Source organism: Delphinus delphis, chromosome 11 (assembly GCF_949987515.2).
Source record: "Delphinus delphis chromosome 11, mDelDel1.2, whole genome shotgun sequence".
In the NCBI taxonomy this organism is placed as follows: Eukaryota; Metazoa; Chordata; class Mammalia; order Artiodactyla; family Delphinidae; genus Delphinus; species Delphinus delphis.
This window is the reverse complement of record NC_082693.1, coordinates 83,932,807-83,958,198: the sequence shown is the minus strand read 5'-3', so window position 1 is coordinate 83,958,198 and position 25,392 is coordinate 83,932,807. Positions and strand designations below refer to the sequence as shown.

General features: G+C 39.9%; 1 protein-coding gene across 1 annotated transcript in view; it reads left to right on the top strand.

Moving 5' to 3' along the window:
• Positions 1 to 25,392, top strand: part of LOC132434000 (uncharacterized protein C12orf42-like) — a 365,625-nt gene that overhangs the window by 128,629 nt on the left and 211,604 nt on the right. The window contains 1 exon segment of the mRNA XM_069541209.1: positions 5,367 to 5,435. Within this exon segment, the coding sequence (XP_069397310.1) occupies positions 5,367 to 5,435 (69 nt within the window).

Genomic DNA, 25,392 nt, shown 5'->3' with positions numbered 1-25,392 from the left:
AACCAGCTACCTGCTACAGTGATCACTACATAACTACCTTGCTGTATGGAAATCAGTGTTGCCTGGGAGCTTGTTATATTGATGTAAAAGCAGAATCTCAGGCCCACTATGGACCTTCTGAATCAGGATCTGCATTTTAACTAGTTTCTTAGGTGATTCGAATGCACTATAAAATGTACGAAGCACTGGATTAATAGTAGGTGCCTCAAGAATAGTGTATTCCCTGAATTTCCTGATATATTTCTTTATGAAGACTTAGGAAATGGTATTGGGACTGTTGCAAAGAGAATGAAATATTGATGAAGTCTTGGTCAAAATCAGGAAGTAATTTTCTGACCAAGAAAATCTCAAATGAAACACTCCATATTAGGTTAGAACTAGGTAGATGGTCTAAATGTTTCAAATGGTTGTAAACAAGTGAGAAATGAGTTTTTCAGTTTAATGTCTTGATCCTCTGCCTGGAAATAAAATGTTTATCTTTTTAAAGTGAGGCCACATGTCTTGAAAGAAATGCACACACCCCGTCATGTCAGACACATTTTTTTTTAAATTTGGTAGGAGTTAAATGACCTATGTAGGGATTTCAGAAGCTATCTCCTGGTTTCCGTTTTCTGTTCCAATCCGGAGGCAAAACAAGTATTTGTTTTTACCATAGTGGATACCCAAGCACATTGCAAATGTTTCCACAAAGCCATCTGCCCGTTAAGGATCCCCCTGGGAACCGTTCTTTTGGTTACCAACCCTCAAGCGCCTATAACCCCTATTTGCAAAGTATTTGTCAGATGGGGAGGGCTCATGAATCTTCAGCTTTTTTTTTTTTTTTTTGCGGTACGCGGGCCTCTCACTGCTGTGGCCTCTCCGGTTGCGGAGCACAGGCTCCGGACGCGCAGATGCAGCAGCCATGGCTCACGGGCCCAGCTGCTCCGCAGCATGCGGGATCTTCCTGGACCGGGGCACGAACCCGTGTCCCCTGCATTGGCAGGCGGCCTCTCAACCACTGCGCCACCAGGGAAGCCCTTCAGCTCTTTTTGAGGAGGATGCTCAACACCCCCGTTAGGAAAACTTTGTCCCCTGCTCAGACCTTCGGGTGCATCTGAAGACTCCAGTACAACCATCCTATTACAACCCGAGGAAAGCAAAAAAATAAATAAGTACACCCAACCAGCACCTCTGTAATATTTCTTGTATGACTATTGTAGGATCGAAAATTCTGATAATATGCAACTCTTGTTTTGAATTGTGAATGTATTTTTGGAGCAAAGTTTCTGTTTATGAATGCTGGGACCACATGGAATTTTGTGTCTCCTTTCTGCTCTCTAACCTGTTCCAGGATGGTTTTTCCCTGGGGATCACCTTTATTTTCCCTTCTCTCCTCCTTTTTAAAAGTAGCCCCTAAATGCATTTAATGGCTGACCATTCATGCCATGTGCTAACTCGAATAAAAAAGCTATAGTCAAGCACTGTTTTGGAAACTCAAGTTACAGAATTGCGAGTGACAGAGACCTGGTAACTACATACTGAGATGCAGGGGCTGGCCAAGGACCTGATTGAGGATTCAGTTTTTACGCTTCACACATCTAATAGGTAGTTCAAGAATGTAGAGTCTGTGTGCCTGTGCATGTGTGTGCATGCCCACGTGCACAGACAGAACAAAAACTTGAACTCTCTGCCACAGGCCACCTGTTTTCACACCATTGTGGTTACAAAAGGGTTTTTTTTTTCATTCTTTCTTTTTTTAATTAGCTAAGCTGTCCTATTTTTTCAGTAACTTGCCTCTTCTCTAACATATGGGCTGGAACCGTATTTCTTTTCATTAGACCTGGGCCTTATTTATCATTTACACCATACTTTTGCCTTTCTCTTTCATTTTGAAAGAAAGAGAGGTTCTTCTATTATTTTAGAGCAAAGCACCTCTGGTTTATGTGGCGACTCTTGTGGCTTTCTAAATGCACTTGATTTAGCTTTCAATGTGTAATTACTGCCAAACAAGTTAATTGCTTTATAAGTGTCCAAAATTCCCTGGTTTAATTTTGCTTTCATTTACCAACCTTCATTATACATCCACTCTTCAACATAAACACAAATGATTGTTAATGAATGCCTAATGCCATATTCATTAGAAAATCAGGTTAATGACTGGCAATGAATATCCCAGTTACTTTATTCTTTCAAGCCTTTTTTTTTTTTTTTTTGCTTGTTGATTACAATAGCTTTTTTGTTTACCAAAAAGTTCTACCTGCATTCTAGGCTTGCTTAAAAGTTCAAGATGGAGCTTTTCTAAGGTATCAGATAACCCCATCCCTGATTCTTCTTTCTTCTTGCAGCTGCCTTTACCCTTTGGAAAGAGTCTACTATTAGAATGAAACAGAATGCACAAGATTTCCTCAGACTGTTGGCTATCGTGATGGCTTATTGTTTGGAGAGCAGACATCTCAGGACCGCTGTGTACCTATGTTCAGGTGGTGCACTGAACAACCTCAGGGGGCATTGTTTGCATTGTACACTCTGTGAATGATAGCACTCGGTTGTTCCATCTACAACCTGCAGAGCTCTGAGCAGGGGTGCTGAGAGATCTCCATTGATTTGAGAAACACGTCAGAGCAGTGTGGTTTGGGAGAGCATTCAGTGCTTGGTGCTGACCACCCTGGGCAAGGGTTACCTACGCAGAACAAAAGCAGATGTGTGAAACAATGTGGGGGAGGACTGAGATGCATGTGACGGAACTGGGCCTGACTCTCCATCTGATGATTCTTGCTTTGTGAATGAGATTCCTTTTCCTCCCTGAAGACATGGGGTTGCTTTCTCAATCAAACCTGAGAGTTGGACTTGGAAGACCACGTGGGCTCATACCTGAATATAGGATTATGGAGTGGACCTGGGAGTCCAGACTGGGAAATGTGATCGCTGGCTTGTCACTGCATGTTTGCGCGGTCTTGAGCGTTTTCCTCATCTGTTCAGTGAGAATGTTAGTGATTTAGGATCCTTTTCAGTTCTTATACTCTGTGACTCCTTTTAGGATCATGGGAGAATCCACCTGTATTCTTTAAACACACTGATTGGAGGCTTACCTCGTACCCCGGTACAAAGTTGATGTCAGGGATCAGATAGCTCCAATCCCTGATTCTTCCTTTACTTTGTAAAATTAGATTCTTCCTTTATTGTGTAAAAGACACATTTCCTGACCTCACGGGAAATGTGTGGCTCACATGTGCGCAGCTGTACTTGCCAGTGTGGTATGTTTACAGTACCACTCAATTTCAGTGCTATGAAAGCTTTTTAGGCCCCTCCCCCCAGTGGTTTCCTCCTGTCATTTTACCTTTCTTCTTCCACCTGGAACATCCTTCTACTTCTCTTGTCATATTCCTTCAGTCTTGGTACTTGGATCTCAGAGATGCCATTGTCTCTTCTTCCAGTTTTGTCCAAGTCTCTGTAATCCACACTCCTTGGCCCCCCAGATGCCTGGATCCCATGTATCTCTCCTTTATAACATTTAGTATCATTGCAAATTTGCCTTTATTTGTGTGATTCTCTGTTGACTATCTCCTCCTTTGGACTCTAATCACCTTGAGGAGAGGAAGTGGTGGACTCACCATTGGTTTCTTCAGTATGTAGATATATGCTTATGACCTGGTCATAGCTCTCTTGGGGTCCCTCCTTCTTGACACCAGGCTATCTAGGCCAATAAAAGGCTGAGGCACTGTATTAGCAAATGTTGACCAACAAAAAGTCAAGGACCTTGAGGACTGTGACTAACCAAACAAACAAAAAGCATCAAATTGAAAAGTAGAAATATGGGGCTTCCCTGGTGGCGCAGTGGTTGAGAGTCCGCCTGCCGATGCAGGGAACACCGGTTCGTGCCCCGGTCCGGGAAGATCCCACATGCCGCAGAGCAGCTTGGCCCATGAGCCATGGCTGCTGAGCCTGCACGTCTGGAGCCTGTGCTCCGCAACAGGAGAGGCCACAACGGTGAGAGGCCCGCGTACCGCAAAAAAAAAAAAAAAAAAAAAGTAGAAATATGAAAATAAATCCTGATACGGTCTTTTTAAGGTTTGGTATTTTAAGTAAAATTCCAAGGCTCCCTACCATTGTCATATCCTCAAGGGTGCCTTTCCTGACCTCCCCGAATGAACCTACTGTATCTATTGTATATTTGTTTCAGTCAGGTTTCTGCTGTGATAATTTTGCATAACAATTCCAAAATCAGTAGCTTTTCATCAGCGGCATCCAGTTTTTATTCATGTTTGCAGATCTGTGAGTTGGCTAAGGCTCTGCTAGCCTCAGCTGGGATTGGCTTGAGGCTGTGGGTTAGGTTTGAATCTATTGCATTTGTCTCCTCCTATAGCTGTCTCCACCAGTAGCTGCCTGGAGCAATATTTTTTGTTTGTTTTTCTTACTAAAACAGAAATGCAAGAGGCCAAGCCAAACCCTGCGTGTACATTTAAAACCTCTGCTCATGTCAAGCTTGTGAACATGTCATTGGCCAAAGCAAGTCATGGGGACTGGCTCAGCATCAGTGGGACAAGGAAGCATATTTCCTTTACTCAAGTGGGAGGTACTTCAAAGCCACATGGCAGAGGGTGTAAATGTTTAATTCCATTTCATCCTAATACATCACAGTGTTCTTAAAATTCTTTATCTCTCTCATTCATAACATTTGTCACAGTTGAAAATTGACATTTATTTGTATAATTCTGCAGTTACTACCCAAGTCTTCCTCTGGACTCTTGATGGTAGGAATTGTATCTGTCTGGCCTCACCATTGTTCCCCTAGAACCCTGGACAGCATAATGAACAATATCAGGCACTCAGTGACTGAACAGCCATTGTTTGAATTTGTTTTATTGAAGAATAATTGATTTACACTATTAATTTCAGGTATACAGCATAAGGATTCAATATCTTTACAGATTATACTCCACTGAAAGTTATTACAAGATAATGGCTGTAATTCCCTGTGCTATATCCCTGTTGCTTATCTATTTCATACATAATAGTTTGTATCCCTTAATCCTATACCCCTAATTTGCCCCCTCCCCTCCCTCTCTCGGTCGGTAACGACTAGTTTTCTATATCTATGGGTCTGTTTCTGTTTTACATATACTTTCATTTGTATTATTTTTTAGACTCTACATATAAGTAATGTATAGTATTTGTCTTTCTCTGTCTGACTTATTTCACTAAGCATAATATTCTCTAGGTGTATCCACATTGCTGCAGATGGCAGAATTTCATTCTTTTTCATGGCTGAGTAATATTCCATAAAAAAGAATAGCTTCTGATCTGCCCCCAGATCAACTCAGGAATGGAAATATATCTTTGTGAGAATTATTGGAGTGATTCTAAATGCCTTGTTTCAAATCTTTCAGAAATCCTTCTGCTGTATTTCCATTGTGAGAAGCGCAACCCTGTGGGAGAGAAGGATATCTCATGCAAACGTGAGTAAGTGGAGTGCTCTTGTGCAGGGCTGTGTCCATTGTGTCATCATTTGGGGTTCAGTTGCTTGATACATAAGATTTGTTCCTTCATTTAAAAATGTATAACTGGTGAAAGATTTGTTTTTTAGATTTCAAAATAAGGAGAATGCTAAAAGACATTTCCCATAGAACTTCGGATCCCTGTTTGAGAATCATTCTACCCCTTTCTCCTTTACACACAGATATGTACACTGAGAAAAAACTGTATCACTAATCTGATGAGGAAGTATAGAAAGGCAGTGCTTATATGTGGTACAGCATACAGGAAAGAGGGCAATGATTTCATCTTAGCATAATCAATAAGAAGAAACAACTGAATTCATCAAGAAAAAGGCTGACGTGTTAGTAGAATTCTTCCCCAGCCCACCTTGTACTCACTGGTTGCTAATGATCCGCTCTTGGGGAGAGCAGAAGTGAATGTTTATCCTGCAGTGTGCATATGCATGTCTGTAAACGGCTGTGATGTGCACATGGAGATGGTCGCCATGGCTGGCCTGTCCAGTTGTCATGGAGCTGTGGTAGCTTTCCAGGTTTAGTCCCACCAGAGCTTGTTTACAAAAGCAGGATTGGGAAAAAAAGAACCTTTCGGGCCAACACCGAAATTTACATCCTAAGGGCTCTAATTGCCTTCATTTCCTTCCTATTTACATGAAGAGAATGGCAATGTCCTTTAGAGAGGACCAGAGAGCTCAGTGACACTGATGAAATCAGCAAGTCCCAAGCCCATGGGGAGGGGGCGATTCTAGTGTTATCTTCCATAGTCTCTACTTTCCAGAACTTGTGGGCAAAATTGCTCCAAGTTACTGCTTGCTGAAAAGAATCATATGGTGACTGGAAATAGAATTCAAGAGTAGAAATCAAGAGATGTAGAAAATCACACGTTAAGATGAAAGAAAAAGGCCAACTGTGGGAAGATGCAAAACATGACCTGGTTGAAAAATGTGACCTGGTTTTCTATAGCGCTAAAACCCAGAAATATAGCTAAATAAGGCATCTACAAGATGCTGTTTCATTAGTTATTTTTCCATTTGGACTTGGAGTAATTGATTTCTTAAGAATCCTCACAATTAACGGATTCCATGACTCCCAGCATGGACTTTGTTGTGGAGAAAATGGACTCCAGTGAAGTACCCTTATTGCTACCACTCCACCATTCATACACAGGCCCTGAGAGGTCAAGGCTTCATGAGAGGGGACCACAGGTCCACTCACTTGGCAAAGAGTGAAGCAGGTGACAGTGAGAACCGTATGTTGCTAATTAGCTTATGCCACAGCCGTACAGTGCCTCTCAGGCTCAGACAGGTGCCACCTGGGTACCACCTGCCCCTCCTTTCCTCAAGGTGTGGACCGGGAAGCAAGTGCAGTCCTCTGTGAACTCAGGGGCTTGGCATCAGCTGGATCCTCTTTCAAATTGTTTTATCCCTTCCCTTTTCTTGTTTCCCCCTTTCTGCTCCTTTTCTTTCTCTTTCTCTGTGTGTTTGTGTGACTTTGGAGGAATTATAGAAGTGGGACTAAAAAATTTTAAGATGTATGTCTTTAAAAGACTTTCCTGAGCTTCCCTGGTGGCGCAGTGGTTGAGAGTCCGCCTGCCGATGCAGGGGACATGGGTTCGTGCCCCGGTCTGGGAAGATCCCACATAGCGCAGAGTGGCTGGGCCCGTGAGCCATAGCCGCTGGGCCTGCGCATCCAGAGCTTGTGCTCTGCAACGGGAGAGGCCACAACAGTGAGAGGCCCACGTACCGCCAAAAAAAAAAAAAAAAAAAAAAAAAAAGACTTTCCTATTAGTTGTCATCGTTTATAGTAGATTGACTACTGTATACTTTATTACGTAGTATATATTATACATTGTATATTATGCATGGTACATTGTATATTGTATAGAACGTATTTTATATAACACGTTAGACATCATATACAATATACTACCATATATAATACCTCAAATAACTATATGGTGTGTGTGTTCCAATATTATACATGATATATTGTATTTGCTGACACCAGTGGTGGTCAGTGAGCTGTTCTAAAAGCAACCGTAAAGAAAAAAATCTTTGCCTTCTAGGAGCCTATCATATAGTGAGGAACATAAATAATGGTAAATGAGCAAAATAAAGAAAGTAATTGCCGGTAATGAAAACTGCAGTGCTGTCAAGTGGGTAAATTGGGGTAATAGGTTGAGGGTGATGTGAGGTGGCCGGGGAGGCACCCAGGTAAAGTTCTGGCTGGCAGGAAGTGCCCCTGCTCCGAGCAGAAAGAGCATCCTGAGGTGGGCTGCGCTTAGCACATCTAAGAGCCGACAGAATGAGAGTGGAGCTTGAAGCGGTTGGAGCAGTGAGCAGGGGCCAGGTCACACAGGGCCTCGTGTGATGACTTGTGGCCAGTGAAAGGAGTTTGTCTTCTGTTCGGGTTGCAAGGCAGAAGCCACATGACAGTTTATTTTACGGCAGGGGATGCAACGATCTGATTTACACTTTAAGAGTTTCACTGGCTGCTTATGCAGGATGAAGTTTTTGGGAAATAAGAGACCTCGAGTCCCAGGAGGAAGTTATTAGAATATTCCAGTGAGGGAAGATGGTGGCTAGGACTAGGTTCATAGCAGTTGGAAATGGAGCTGATAAGACACTGTAATGGATTGGATGTGGGGTATGGAGAAAAGTGTAATCAAGAAGGACCTTTGGGTTTTTGGCCCAAAAACCTGGGGTGGAAGATGGTGCAGGTGGTGGGGATTTTGGGAATAGATGTTTGGTAGTGATTGATCGTCAGTAGTTGTGTTCAGAGAACGTTAAGTGTGATATGCTTAGTAGTTAACAGCTCATTGATCAGAACTTAGGCTCATGGTCAGATCTAGCTGCAGGAGAGGCTGGGAAATGTCCATTAACTGAGCACATTGTGACCTCAAACTCAGGGTTTTGTTACAAACAATGAAAATAGAATGGATATTGGGATAGTTGACCAACAATGTCTGCCACAGAAATCAATAGTAAAAATACTACCCAGAGTATGGCTGCCAAAACATTGCTTCAACATGACTAATGGGTCAAAGAAGAAATAATGATGAAAAGGAAAAAGTTTTCAGAATTAAACGATATAATAATAATAAGAAGAAATGTGGGATGCACTTAATGTGGTTCCTGGAGGTGGATTTATGCCTAAATCTCATATTAGAGAAAAATAAAAGTCGAAAATTAAAGAACTAGGCATTCAAATTAAGGGCATATTATTAAAAAAAAATTCAAAGGAAGCGAAAAGAAGGAATTAAAGTAGGACAAGAAATCACCAAAATAGAAAACAAAAATACAATTAGAGAAAATCAACAAAGCTAAAAGCTTTGTTATTGGAAGGAGTGAATAAAATAGACAAGCCTAGCAAGACTGATAAAGGGGAAAAAAAGGAGAAACAGTTTTCATTTTCATTTTTATGAATGAACAGGGAAATGTACCTACAAATGCATTGGAGACTGAGAAGATCAAGAATCAATGCTATAAATGACTTACGTGAACAAGTTGAAAACACTGTTAAATCAATATTCAGAAGTTTTCATTCCCTCAAAGAAAGCATGCCCAGAGGGTACTGTAACTGAGCTTTATTAAAACTCTAAATGTCAGATAATCCTTATATAGAGAAAGAGGAAACGTCACCTCAGTCATTGTTTGAAGTTAGTAAAGCTTTGAAAATAAAATGGGACAGACTATGGATCAACCTCATTTATGAAAAATATTAAATTAACTATGAGCAAACTGAAATTCAGCAGTGTAGACAATAAAATAAATCATAACCAAGTAGCGTTTATTCTAGAGATGCAAAAACAGTTTAACATCAAAAAAATCAATTCATGAAATATACATTAACAGATTAAGGGAGTAAAGTCGTATGGCCATCCCAATGACACTTCAGCATTAATTTATGGGAAAAAAGGAACATTTAGAAAACTGGGAATATTAAGGAACTTCCTTAACCTGAAAAATAATCCATAAAAAGCCTACAGGAAGAATAATCAGACTTAATAGCAGGCCTTTGGATGCATTTCTATTAAAGTAAGGGAAACCAGAATGTCTGCTATAATTGTGTCTATTCAGCAATGTCCTGGGGGGACAAAGCAATGAAATATATGTTTTAAAAAGTTACAAGAATTGGGAAAAAAAGGACAATATTGATTATATGCCTTGCAAATTATCTCCAAATTCTTAAAACATGAATTATTAAAACCAAAACTAAAGTCAGCTTGGAATAAATCTAACAAAATATTTGTAAAACACATATGGAGAAAAGTACAGAATGTTACTGAATGACATAAAGAAGGACCTGAATAAAGGAAGAGACACTATGCTAAGGAATGAGAGATAATCACAGTGTTTTTCGTGAAGTTAAAGAGCAGATCCTACAAGTTGTCTGGAAGATCAAAGACTAAGTATAAATAAGAGTTATGAAGAACAAAATATGGGAACTTGTAGTATTAGCTACCAAGACCTTCATAAAGATATAATAATAAGACAATGAGCTATTGGCTCAAGTTTAGGCCAACGGAGCAGAATAGAATATATAATTCTTATATATTCTTATATAAATTCTTCTTTTTAACATTTTTATTGGAGTATAATTGCTTTACATTGTTGTGTTAGTTTCTGCTGTATAACAAAGTGAATCAGCTATACGTATACTTATATCCCCATGTCCCCTCCCTCTTGCATCTCCCTCCTTCCCACCCTCCCTATCCCACCCCTCTAGGTGGTCACAAAGCACCGAGCTGATCTCCCTGTGCTATGCAGCTGCTTCCCACTAGCTGTTTTACATTTGGTAGTGTATATATGTCCATGCCGCTCTCTCACTTTGTTGCAGCTTACCCTTCCCCCTCCCTGTGTCCTTAAATCCATCCTCTACATCTGTGTCTTTATTCCTGTCCTGCCCCTAGGTTCTTCAGAACCATTTTTTTTTTTTTAGATTCCATATATTTGTGTTAGCATATGGTATTTGTTTTTCCCTTTCTGACTTACTTCACTCTGTATGACAGACTCTAGGTCCATCCACCTCACTATAAATAACTCAATTTCATTTCTTTTTAATGGCTGAGTAACATTCCGTTGTATATATATGCCACATCTTCTTTATCCATTCATCTGTTGATGGACACTTAGGTTGCTTCCATGTGCTGGCTGTTGTAAATAGAGCTGCAGTGAACATTGTGGTACGTGACTCTTTTTGAATTATGTTTTTCTCAGGGTATATGCCCAGTAGTGGGATTGGTGGGTAGTATGGTAGTTCTATTTTTAGTTTATTAAGGAACCTCCATACTGTTCTCCATAGTGGCTGTATCAATTTACATTCCCACCAACAGTGCAAGAAGGTTCCCTTTTCTCCACACCCTCTCTAGCATTTTTTGTTTGTAGATTTTTTGATGATTGCCATTCTGACCGGTTCTTATATAAATTCTTATATAAATCTTATATAAGTCTCATTGTATACAGAAGGTACATTAGATACTGATGGGGAAAGGAAGAATTCTTTAATGAATGGTGCCTGAAACAACTGGCAATCCCTACGGAAAAGAAGGGAAAATGTATGCCTACTTTATAGCATGCAGAAAAGTAAATTTTGGGTGATTTTAAGCCCTACGTGTAAAAGGAATAACTTTTAGAAAAGAATAAAAAATATTTTTGTGACATTAAATGTCTAGGAAAGTTTTTTTCAGCAAGGAATGTAAATCACAAACTTTAAAAGTATGTTGATAAATTTTACTACATTAAAATTAGAACATTTTGTTGACTGAGATTTATAACAAAAGTGAAAAGACGAGTTAACAATAAACATATGTAAAGTAAATATTAACAAGGGGTTGGTATCTTGAATTTACAGAGAATTCATACCAGTTGGTAAGAAAAAGATAAGTAACGTGGTAGAAAGAGGAACAAAGGGTAGGAATTGACAATTCACAAAGAGCAAAGCTGAATATCTAATAAATGTGCTAATTGATGTTTAGGCTTACTTATATCCATCAGTGGACATAACTTTAAAACATCTTACGATAACAACTGTTGGCAAAAGTGCAGAGAAATGAGACGTCTTGTACACACTGCTGTGGAATCACTTTGGAGAGCATTTTCACCATCTAACGCAATTATAGAATGCAAACACCTTTGTCCCAACAATTTCCCACCAGGTGTGAATTTAGGGACTATGTGTACTCCAGGATACGTATAAAAGAATGTTTTCTGTTGCACTGATTTTTGATAATGACAAACCGAAAAGACATACCTGACCATTAACAGGAGAATGGATAAATACATTGTGACATATTTATATAATGGTATAGTATTGGACCATTGGAGTTTAAAGGAATTGCAAATAGTTTAAAGGAATGAGTTAAAGCTACACATACCATCAAGGATAAATCTCAATAACCTGATGTATGGATAAATCACGTCACAGAAATAATTATGTGTTTAATGTGATAGATATTGTCGTTTAGGCCAGATAAATCTACATGCCTTTGCTTTCCTTTCCCAGTTTAGGGTCATTTGAGACAGACAAATCAGACAGTTGGTGGTAAAAATATACTCCATGTCAAAGCTGGATTGAAGGACTTCGTAATGTTTCCAAAAATATGAACAGATTATATCATTCTCCTGCTCACAAACCGACAGTGTGTTTTGATTTAACTCCCAATAAAATCCAGAGTCTTTATTATGGCTCTAAGACCCTGCACCATCAGGGTCCCACTACCTTCTTGGCCTCATCACTCATCCCTTTCTCTCCAGCCTGTCTCTCGTCCAGTTCTCCAAGCCCCCTTTTCACTTATTGTTCTAGTATTCTAGTGCAAGATCCTAGAATGCAACTTGCTCCCTCCCTTCTTCCAGATCTCAGCCCCACTTGCCTCAGAACTAGAGAAACCTGGTTGGATGGGACATGCAGGATTGGAGCTCTCCTAAGTAAATCGATTTAGAGTTACTCACCAGCGAGTCTGTGCTCAAGGATCTAAAACAATGGTGTCCAAATTTTAACTGCAAACTCCTAGTAATGAAAAAAAGGTTGAGTGCCTATCTCCAATCTACTTACATTTATGTATGTATATGTACTACTCCATTTGTTAGTGTTATAAACTATGTTCTAATGTATTTATACATTATAAATATGTTATCAATACATATCCCATCAAATTTAAAAATAAATGAGACAAGTGAACATTATTTTCTCATGTCTAATCATGATGATTTCATACTATCTTTAAATAATGTCAAGAAACATCATGCACAAGGGTTATTGTTAGTAAGAGTGGATATAAAGTCTTTATATATGTAGTCTTCATATATATAAAATCTTCAGAAGTCTTCTTACTAAATTTCAAGTATCTTGACCAACTTCTTGACAGCTTCTTTGAGATCATCATTTTTTACCTTGTAGTGTGGCACATGAAGATAACCATACTAGAAAAAAGAGAAGTGTTGACTCAGCCATTTTCTCAGTTGATTAATTCATCAAATACTGATTCAGTTACTGCTGTGTGCTAAATGTAAGCTCCCTAAGCGTAGGGGCCAGGCTGTCTGTTTTACTTTGGTTAGATCCTCAGCTCCGGGCAGGATGCGTGGTGCATGGTAGACGCTTGTTATCTGTTGAATATCAGCTTAGTATTTGTTGAATAAATGAGTGAATGAGCCGAGTGCCCTGCAGGTGCTGGGGAGACCCAGGTGAGCCTCTAACCCCACTTTCCTATTGCTGTGTTTAGCTGTTGTTCCCGGAATGACCTTGCTTTGCTCCTGAAGCTCCCACATCTGTACCACTGCCCCCGCCAGCCTTGTTTCCCTGCACCCAGCCCCACACTAGATGGAATTTTCTCTGCCCCGATTTGGAGTCAGCCTCCATTGCTGGGCTTTCATCTGGACCTCACAATGAGCTGTGTACTCACTCCACCCCTCCAGTGCTTGCTTTCCTTTTCTGCTAGAGTCTTTCCAGGTTGCATTGCTAGGAAACACTTCTTAGTATTTGTGGAAAAAAAATACGTTGTTTTCTGGAAAGTATGCTTTCAACTGGCTGCACATTTCAGATCACAGTCAAATCAGCGATCGTGTATTAAACACATATTCTAAAATTACGTGCCATTCAAGGCTCTCATACAAGCTGTGGTGGTTTCACATGGAGAAAGATACAGGAGTTGGTCATAAACAGGTCAGTAACCCTTGCACGCATCCGTTCCACACAAGTGTTAAAATGGATATTTGAAAGAATGAACTGGAGGCGGCTGGGTGAGCTGAGGGCTGTAAGAGGTAGGTAGATGTAGGGCAGGTCCTGAAACTTGTGTTCTAGAAAAGAGCATCATTTTCTCAGCAGGTGTAAGTGAGCTAGATTTGGACAGGAGGGAATTTCAGACCTTTTATGAGTGAGTAATTTGGAAAGTAGAGTGTCTTCATCTCAGCATGCCAGGTAGAGAGCTCATTCTCTATTTCCTGTATGATTTCAGAAGTGGATTAATCCTGCTGTGGCTGAGATGGTCTGGGGACACCTTTTGTATTCAACTAAGTGTTTCTGCAGACATTTAAGTTTGGCTTTTCTAATATCCAATATGAAAGTCTGAAAGAAAAAGAGAGGAATGTCCACTTACTTTGGAAAAGCGAATATTAATTGTTCCAGACGATAGCTGGCAAATCAGGGTCCTACAGAAATGATAACAAGCACATTCTGCGTCCCTGGAGGAGGGCCCACTGGAGACCCTGCTGATCTCTAGCATGTTGCTCTGCCTAGAAGCATAGAGCACAGAGCTGGAAAGGGTTATGTTTCAGAAGTGGAATCACACATATAGAGCTGTGAATAAACATCACAGGTTTTCGCTTTTAACAGACCTGTGTTGTTGTTAGGGTTAAATGAGTTAACAAGTGTTAGATGTTTCATTCATTCAACAGATTGTATTAAGTGAAATAAATACACAGCAGGCATTGTTTTAATCATAATTAGTGAGCAAAGTGAAAGACTCTGTCCTCATGGAGTTTCCATTCCAGCGTCAGAACCAGTTAAGGAACAGATGGGTCAGAAAGCGTTAAACATTATAGAGAAGATGTTGGATAAGAGAATGGGGGCATGTGCCACCATGGATAGTATATCAGTAGGATTCTTATTTGCAAACAACAGAAGCTGACTCTGGTTGTTTGATCAGTAAAGGGGTTAAAATTGGGTGGTTCACAGGATCATCGGGAGTGTTAGGGAACCAGATCCAAAGGTATGCTTCTTAGAACAGTGTCTCAGAGAACCTTGCAGAACTGATCTGATCCCTGCTACCACCTGCCTCTACCTCCACCACTGAGAATGAGATGCTGTAGCTTATGCTGCTGCTGCTTCTGTGCCAGGGACTCGGACTTGCAGTTTCTTCTACTGGCAGAAAGAGAAAGAGCCTCCTGCCTTTTTCTCACATGTTACTGGTTCAGGAGTCTGCCTGCGGATGCCAGTGCCTGGGCATTGACAGTATCCACAGATTTGAGATCAAGGTTAAACGAGTTAGCGCTAATAAACAAATTCAGCAAAGCTGTAGGGTACAAAATCAACATGCAAAACTCAGTTGTATTTCTATACACTAGCAATGAACACTCTGGAAGGGAAATTAAGAAAATAATTCTATTTATAATAGCATTAAAAAAAGAATAAAATACTTATGAATGAATTTAACCAAGGAAGTGAAGGATTTGTATGTTGAAAACTATTAAACAATGCTGAAGGAAATTAATGACCTAAATAAATGCAAAGACATCTTGTGTTCACAGATTGGAAGACTTGGCATTACTGGTAAGATAATATTACTACCTAAAGTGACCTGCAAATTCAATGCAATCCCTATCAAAATCCCAACTTTTTAAAAATAGAAAAATTCATCCTGGGAGTTCCCTGGCAGTCTAGTAGTTAGGACCCAGCACTTTCACTTCAGGGGCCCGAGTTTGATCTCTGGTCAAGGAACTAAGATCCCACAGGCCATGTGGCATGGCCAAAAAAAAAACAACAGACATTCATCTTAAATTCATATGGAATGTCAAGGGACCCCAAATAGCCAAAACAATCTTGGAAAAGAAGTACAAATTTGGAAGGCTCACACTTCCTGATGTCAAAACTTGCTACAAAGCTACAGTAATCTAAACAGTGTGGTACTGTCATAAGGATTAACAAATAGACCAGAGGAATAGAACTGAAAGCCCAAAAATAAACCCTCACACATATGGTCAATTGATTTTGACAAGGGTGCTAAGATCATTCAATGGAGAAAGGACAGTCTTTTCAATAAATTTTGCTGAGAGAACTGGATATTCAGATGCAAAAGAATGAAATTGGACCTTACACAATATATAAAATTAACTCAGAGTGGATCAAAGACCTAAATGTAAGAGCTAAAACTATAAAAGTCTTAGCAGAAAACATAGGGAAAATTCTTCACATGGAAAAATCTTCAACCATTGCCATAGATTTGGCAGTGATTTCTTAAATTTGACACCAAAACACAGGCAGCAAAAGAGAGAATAAATTGGACTTCACCAAAATTAAACACATTTGTACATCAGAGGACACTATCAAGAGAGTGAAAAGACAACCCACAGAATGGGAGAACATATTTGCCAATCATATCTGATAAGAGGTTAATTATCCAGAATATATGAAGAACTCTTTTTTTTAATTGAAGTATAGTTGATTTACAATGTTGTGTTCATTTCTGCTGCACAGCAAAGTGACTCAGTCATACATATATATACATCCTTCTTTGAATATTCTTTTACATTATGGTTTATCATAGGATATTGAATATAGTTCTCTGTGCTATACAGTAGGACCTTGTTATTTATCCGTTCTACATATAATAGCTTACATCTGCTAACCCCATCCTCCCACTCCATCCCTTCCCAACCCAACCCCCCTTGGCAATCACCAGTCTATTCTCTATTCCTGTGATTCTGTTTCTGTTTCATAGATAGGTTCATTTGTGTCATATTTTAGATTCCACATGTAAGTGATATCACGGTATTCGTCTTTCTCTTTCTAACTTCACTTAGTATGATAATCTCTAGTTGCATTCATGTTGCTGCTAATGGCATTATTTCATTCTTTTTTACGGCTGGTTATATGAAGTAGTATAGGAAGTACTCTTATAACTCAACACAAAAAAACAAATAATTGGATTAAAAAATGATCAAATGACTTGAATGGACATTTCTCCAAAGAATACATACAAATGGCCAATAAGCATATAGAAAGTTGTTCAACACCATTAGCCACTAGGGAAATGCAAATTAAAACCACAATAAGATATTTCTTCACACTCATTAGGATGGCTATTATTAAAAAAAAAAATAGCAAGTGTGGGCAAGGATGTGGGGAAATTGGAACCCTGGTGCATTGCTAGTGGGAGTATAAAATGTTGTAGCCACTGTGGGATATGGGCCCCAAAGAACTCAAAACAGAGACTCAAACAGATATGAGTATGCCAGTATTCGTAGCAGCACTATTCACAACAGCCAAAGTGTAGAAACAGCACAGTGTCATTAATACATGACTGGATAATCATAATGTGGTATAGCCATGCACTAGAATATTATTCAGCTATAAAAAGGAATGAAGTTTTGATATTTGCTACAACATGGATGGACCTTGGAAACATTATTCTAGGTAAAAAATAGTGTATGATTCCATTTATATGTGGTCTCTAGAAAAGGCAAATTCAGAGAGACAGAAAGTAGAAGTTGCCAGGGAACCTGAGGCAAGGGGCTAAAGGGGAGTTATCACTTAATGGATACAGAGTTTCTGTTTGAGATGATGAAAAACTTCTGGGATTAGTGGTGATCATTACTGCACAACATTGTGAATGTACTTAATGACACTGAATTGTATACTCAAAGATGCTTAAAATAGTAAAATTTCCTGTTTTGTATAATTTAAAATTATAAAAAATAAAGATGAAATGGTGTAAAGCACATAGAACTGTCCCTGGAACATAGTAAGTGCTCTGTAAATGGTAGCTATTAATATTTTGTGCCAGATACTGGGGATGCAGTTGTAAGAGAGTGAAGAGAAAAGACATACAGAAGAATGAAAATCAGACTGGCAGTGGAGTTTCCAGCAGCAATGCTGGAGGCCAGAGACATTGAAATAACATCTTTAATGTGCTGAGAGTAAATTAGCCTTGTGTCACTAGCAAAATGATCTTTCAAGGATGGGGATGAAATAAAGATATTTTAAGTGAAAACTGAGAGATTTCACCAACAGACCATGATGAAAGGAATTTCTAAAACTGTGTTTCAAGAAGGAGCAGTATGACCCCAGAGAGACCTGAGATGCGAGAAGGTGTGAAAACAGAGCAGCTGGGAGTGCAGCTGAGGTCCACATGTGCTGCCCAAGATTAGACTGAGCCTCATGACCTCTCTGGGCCTCATATCTTCATGGACAGTGGATTCCTCAGCAAATTAACTGCCTCTGTGCCTTCCTATCCTGAGGTCAACCTCTTCTGTGGCCCCAAGGTTAGAAACTGATAGAATGGCTTGTCGAATGAATACGTGAATATTGGGTAGAAAGATGAGGGCACTCAAGGGAAGGTCTGTGTATTTCATTTCTTTTTTTTTTTATTAATTATCCATTTTATACATATTAGTGTATACATGTCAATCCCAATCTCCCAATTCATCACACCACCCCGCCAGCTGCCACTTTCCCCCCTTGGTGTCCATACGTTTGTTATCTACATCTGTGTCTCAACTTCTGTCCTGCAAACCGGTTCATCTGTACCATTTTTCTAGGTTCCACATATATGCGTTAATATACAATATTTGTTTTTCACTTTCTGACTTACTTCACTCTGTATGACAATCTCTAGATCCATCCACATCTCTACAAATGGCCCAATTTCATTCCTTTTTATGGCTGAGTAATGTTCCGTTGTATATATGTACCACATCTTCTTTATCCATTCGTCTGTCAATGGGCATTTAGGTTGCTTCCATGTCCTGGCTATTGTAAATAGTGCTGCAATGAACATTGGGATGCATGTGCCTTTTTGAATTATGGTTTTCTCTGGGTATATGCCCAGGAGTGGGATTGCTGGGTTGTATGGTAATTCTATTTTTAGTTTTTTAAGGAACCTCCATACTGTTCTCCATAGTGGCTGTATCAATTTACATGCCCACCAACAATGCAAGAAGGTTCCCCTTTCTCTACACCCTCGCCAGCATTTGTTGTTTGTAGATTTTCTGATGATGCCCATTCTAACTGGTGTGAGGTGATACCTCATTGTCATTTTGATTTGCATTTCTCTAATAATTAGTGATGTTGAGCAGCTTTTCATGTGCTTCTTGGCCATCTGTATGTCTTCTTTGGAGAAAGGTCTATTTAGGTCTTCTGCCCATTTTTAGATAGGGTTGTTTGTTTTTTTAATATTGAGCTGCATGAGCTGTTTATATATTTTGGAAATTAATCCTTTGTCCACTGATTCGTTTGCAAATATTTTCTCAGAGGATTGTCTTTTCATCTTGTTTGTAGTTTCCTTTGCTGTGCAAAAACTTTTAAGTTTCATTAGGTCCCATTTGTTTATTTTTTTTATTTCCATTACTCTAGGAGGTGGATCAAAAAAGATGTTGCTGTGATTTATGTCAAAGAATGTTCGTCCTGTGTTTTCCTCTAAGAGTTTTATAGTGTCCAGTCTTACATTTAGGTCTCTAATTCATTTTGAGTTTATTTTTGTGTATGATGTTAGGAAGTGTTCTAATTTCATTCTTTTACATGTAGCTGTCCATTTTTTCCAGCACCACTTATTGAAGAGACTGTCTTTTCTCCATTGTATATCATTGCCTCCTTTGTCATAGATTAGTTGACCATAGGTGCGTGGGTTTATCTCTGAGCTTTCTATCCTGTTCCATTGATCTGTATTTCTGGTTTTCTGCCAGTACCATATTGTCTTGAATACTGTAGCTTTGTAGCATAGTCTGAAGTCAGGGAGTCTGATTCCTCCAGCTCCATTTTTTTCCCCTCAAGACTGCTTTGGCTATTTGGGGTCTTTTGTGTCTCCATACAAATTTTAAGATTTTTTGTTCTAGTTCTGTAAAAAATGCCATTGGTAATTTCATAGGGATTGCATTGAATCTGTAGATTGCTTTAGGTAGTATAGTCATTTTCACAATGTTGATTCTTCCAGTCCAAGAACATGGTATATCTCTCCATCTGTTTGTATCATCTTTAATTTCTTTCATCAGTGTCTTATAGTTTTCTGCATACAGGTCTTTTGTCTCCTTAGGTAGGTTTATTTCTAGGTATTTTATTCTTTTTGTCACAGTGGTAAATGGGAGTGTTTCCTTAATTTGTCTTTCAAATTTTTCATCATTAGTGTATAGGAATGCAAGAGATTTCTGTGCATTAACTTTGTATCCTGCAACTTTGCCAAATTCATTGATTAGCTCCAGTAGTTTTCTTGTAGCATCTTTAGGATTCTCTGTGTATAGTATCATGTCATCTGTAAACAGTGACAGTTTTACTTCTTCTTTTCCAATTTGTATTCCTTTTATTTCTTTTTTTTCTGATTGCCGTGGCTAGGACTTCCAAAACTATGTTGAATAATAGTGGTGAGAGTGGACATCCTTGTCATGTTCCTGATCTTAGGGGAAATGCTTTCACTTTTTCACCATTGAGAATGATGTTTACTGTGGGTTTGTCATATATGACCTTTGTTATGTTGAGGTAGGTTCCCTCTATGCCCACTTTCTGGAGAGTTTTTATTATAAATGTGTGTTGAGGGTTTCCCTGGTGGCACAGTGGTTGAGAGTCCGCCTGCCAATGCAGGGGACACGGGTTTGTGCCCTGGTCTGGGAAGATCCCACATGCTGCGGAGTGGCTGGGCCCGTGAGCCATGGCTGCTGGGCCTGTGCGTCCGGAGCCTGTGCTCCGCAACGGGAGAGGCCACAACAGTGAGAGGCCCGCATACCGCAAAATAAATAAATAAATGGGTGTTGAATTTTGTCAAAAGCTTTTTCTGCATCTATTGAGATGATCATATGGTTTTTCTTCTTCAGTTTGTTAATATGGTGTATCACATTGATTGATTTGCGTATATTGAAGAATCCTTGCATTCCTGGGATAAATCCCACTTGATCATGGTGTATGATCCTTTTAATGTATTGTTGGATTCTGTTTGCTAGTATTTTGTTGAGGATTTTGCATCTATATTCATGAGTGATATTGGTCTGTAATTTTCTTTTTCTGTAGTATCTTTGTCTGGTTTTGGTATCAGGGTGATGGTGGCCTCGTAGAATGAGTTTGGGAGCGTTCCTGCCTCTGTAATGTTTTGGAAGAATTTGAGAAGGATGGGTGTTAGCTCTTCTCTAAGAAGAGAAGAGGGTACTCTGAATGAGATGCGGAGCCACTGGAGGGCTGTGAGTGGCTGGATGTGACTTAAGTTTACCAGGACCATTCCAGCTGACTTCTTGGAGGTGAAAGAAGAGCTAGCAGGTAAGGATTTCCCCCAGGAGATCAGGGTTCGGTAGGAGGGGTACCTGGGCAGCCCAGCCTGGTTCTCGGGACGCCCTTCCGGATCTAACACCTGGAGGCTCGCTCAAAACTCCAGCATGTGTGTGGATGTTCAACCCACTTCAAAGGTGGTTCACTTCATGACAGCTGAAGCCAAAACAGCTGAAAAGAGTGGGTGTGACTGCAGCCTATTCTGTGTCTTTTAAGCAACTCCACCTGCAGGAGTGGTTGCTATATCTTGGATCATGCTAACCCTCTTCTGTGATAAACTTTATGCCTAAGGATCAAAGGCTCACATTCATGACGAGTTCAGGAAGGTTGTACATGGCAGGGACGTTGAGCGCTTAGCCAGGGTTTGAGTAGACTTCTTTTCTATGGTGGATGTGACATTGATCAGATGAGTTTCAGGGCTTAGAGTATTGAGAAAGGATGGGTGAGTCCATGTCAATAAGCCAGAGATAACCTGGGCCCAGGACAAGATGGAGTTCCAAGAGATCACTTCAGGTCTAGAGAAGAGTTTGGAATTACCACCAAATTCTTGACTGTATTCCAGGTTACTTAGAAATGTGATGCTGAGGGTCCTGGTACCTGCTTTCAGATGGCTGTGGCTTGAGTGGGTGGCAAACGGAATAAACGCTTAAGGACAGTGATTATACAGACACACCCTGGGGGCAGACATCCTGAGTTCAAATCTTGGCTTTGTTGGCCTGTGACTTTGGGAGATACGTCTCATCTTTCTATGCCTCAACTTCCTCATCTGCAAGATGGGGAAATAATAGCACCAACCTCATAAGGTTATTGTGGGAATTAAGTGAGTTCAATGTCAAATGCTAGCACTGTGCCTGGCATGCATGAAAGCCTGCTACATACGTTAGCTTTTTTTTTTTTTTTTTTTTTTTTTTTGCGGTACACGGGCCTCTCACTGCTGTGGCCTCTCCCGTTGCAGAGCATGGGCTCCGGACGCGCAGGCTCAGCGGCCATGGCTCACGGGCCCAGCCGCTCTGCAGCATGTGGGATCTTCCCGGACCGGGGCACGAACCCGCGTCCCCTGCATCGGCAGGCGGACTCTCAACCACTGCGCCACCAGGGAAGCCCCATTAGCTTTTACTAACATTTCTTCTGACAAATGCACTTTATATTTGAATCTCTCTTTTTCACGAGGCTGGTCCTTTTTGATCACAGTGACTGACATGCTGTCATCTTTCTGGTTTCAGAAGTAGGTGAATTATTTCCTCTGAGGTTCTCTCTAAATCCACCAGCAAATGTTGTTGGTTTTAAACAAAGTCAAGCTTAGCATTTATCTCAAGTTGTCATTTTCACTTCAGATATGAAAAACATCAAGCTAAACTTGGTCAATTTTCAAAGTAAAACTTTTTTTTTTTTGGTTTAAATCTGATTAGGCAAGTGAAATTTAGAACTCTGGTAAACAAAAATGATGAATCCATCATCCTCAGAAAAATAAGGCCATAATTCTCTAGTAAAGAAGGTGACATCATTACAGCTTATTTTAATCACTTAAAAACTTTATTGAGCATTACGTGGATTTATTTACGAATCCAGTTTTACCTGAGTAGCTTTCATATTCTACTAATGGGTTACTTATAACACAAGAACGAGTACATCTCAAGGAAGAATATATTTGGATTCATTACTCATCATAAGTGTAATTATTGTTTAACATTATTATGAAGGGCTGATGATGAGACGCAGGTGTTTAAACACGCAGTGCCAATAGATTTGACACGGTATTCAGTTCTGGGCTTATACATTTTTAAAGGCTTCTATTCACCGGGGGGACAATGAAGCCCCACACAATGGTAAGTGTGTTTGCTAAAAACATGAAGTGACTGGTTAATTTTTAGTCTTTAGATTTTAAAATGGATTTTTTGGGGGGGCAGTGATATGTATTTCTTAACTTGCTAGTCTATACGTTATAATACTTTCGAGTAGAAAATACAACAGAGCTATATTGATAAGTCCATGTAACTAGACCTTTCAAACCGTCTCTGGAAGATGATGGAAGACTGGAGGAAACTACATGCAGTTCAAGACTGGGCCAATAAACTACAAAGTGGTGACCTGAAGCTTTAACAAGTATTTTTTCCTGGAATTATTGGTAGCTTAGAAAGGATGTAGCACGACCTTCTAGCTTCCCAGATGAGAAGACTCAGCCTGGAGAAAATCATGATTTGCCCAAGAAAACATGGCTGATGGACCAGAATTTGTAGACTCGAACCCGAGTCTCCTCATTTTTTGTGACTGGACTCCTCCCAGTGTGCTGTGTTGCCTCTGGTCAAATGTGGGACTCTCATTATTTCAATTCTTGATTAATATATCCACTCAGTAGACACTTTTGGAATATCTATTCCGTGCCTGTTCTAGGCCCCAGGATCTCTGAAATTCCCTGACTTGATTCTGATGTAGCTGTTCTGCTCTTTGTTCTCCTTTGGGTTGATGCTTTCTTCGTAACGTTCTGTGAGTGTGTCAGTATGTTTGTGGCTTGTCGTGAATCTTCAGCCCTTAGTCAGGAACAAGTGGGAAGAAAACAACGTTTACTAAATACCGCTGTGCACTTTACATTTGTTACCTTTATGAAAAGCTTATAAGGTGGCATTGTACCCTAGACAATGAGAAGCTAAATCATTTGATAAGGTTTCAATCTCTCTTAAGTGACAAAGTGGGAGATTTATTCACCCACAGTTTAACACAGTGCTTGGCGTTCAAACCACTTAAATTGTGTTGAATGAATGCTGGGCTTTAAACTCAGGGCTATGTGTTTCCAAAGATCTTTCTACTATATTTAGTTACCCCTTTTGGTACATCCCAGGGTCAGGAACACACTGGCTTTCTTTGGATCTCACCTAGTGTGTAAGCAATTGTTTAATAAGTACCTTTTGCTTAGGATGGCGTATAAAGTCCCTAAGGCTTAGAGGGCTTACGTCGCTGTCATTGTAGGGTTTTTTAGGAATAAGAAAATACGTACTTGCAAAATGAATTAATTGTCATTGGAAGGTCAAGGCAGATAAGGATGCCCACAATGGTGCTATGAATACTATGCAAAATACTGGAGTTGTGAAGACACCCTCCAGGGTTGAAGACCCTCTTCTGCACTGTGGCTCTCAAATACTGCTGGTGACTTTCCCTGTCTGCAAAAAGTTCACAGCACCCACACTCTCCTCATTTAAAAGATTTACATGCATGTGTGATTTTAGTCCAATAATAGCTTACTTTCCCCTGGGTTAGGCACCTTTTCGATACTATCTCGTCTAATCCTTCAACAGGTTTTTGAAATATTTCCCCATTTTACACGTGAGGGAAGTTGATTTCAGGAGTGGCTAAGTAGAGGTTAAATCGTGTAACACAAGCCCAACTACTACATCATTTGCCTTGACTGTGGTTTACTATCACACTCTCAGTTACTTGCTAACTTTTTCTTTCATTCATTCATTCAGATTTTAAAAACGTGCATTTGTCATTATTATTGTATATTATAGAAAGCTAAGCCAGAGAGACACAAACCCATGGTTGTCAAGAGCACATCCACACTTCCTCATGTGAAAGAGATGCGTTTACGTGGCTTATTCATTGCAGCATTCTTGTGATAGCAAAAAGCCAGAAACAACCTATATATTTATCAGCAGGGACTGGTTACATGCATTCTTAATACTATAGAATCCTATGTCCTTTTAAAAAGAATGAGTCAGGATACTATATACTGATGAGCTATACTATATACTGATGAGCTATGATACTATATACCATGATGAATTTACAAGTAAAGGAAGCAAATTGAAGACAGTGAGTATCATATCGTGACAAGGACAAAGTACATGTATGTATGCATAATCTTGACCGTCCACTGGCCTTGGAAGAGAAAAGTTCATTTGTTGCTTGGGTCTGCCTGCCACATCTGACCTTTTGTTGGGCTAAACCAGCAATGAGTATAGAAAAGAATGGAAAGAATCCTAGGAAGACGAGTGATGTTAGGATGGACAGAAGCTACTAAGGGATAAAAGAATATACAGGAGGGGCAGGAAGAAGGGCCCAAAGACTAGGCCTAGCTTGGATTGAGTTTTGAGATTTTTTTGATAAGGAGAAGTAAGCGGGTGAGAAGGAGAAGGGAAGAGAGAAAGAGAGTGAGAGAGAGGTTCCCGTGCTGTGCTGTGACTCGGGAGACTTTGCGGAGAAGGGGGAAGAGGTGAGGAGGAATTTCAGAACATGTTGCCATTTGCCATGCAAGGCAATATTTGTTTGTTTGTTTGTTTGGATGTAAAGATTTTACTTGCTTTCCAACCAGTTTTTGGATGTAGGGCTTGCTTTCTTGTGGCGCCCACGCTGAAGTGGACCGTGAGGAGACAGCTTTATCTGGGTTGCATTGTGATCTCACTTGTGTAAAAAAAAAAAGGGTGTGTGTCGCATGGCACTGTGTATGCATCACAACTTTCTGGAAGCA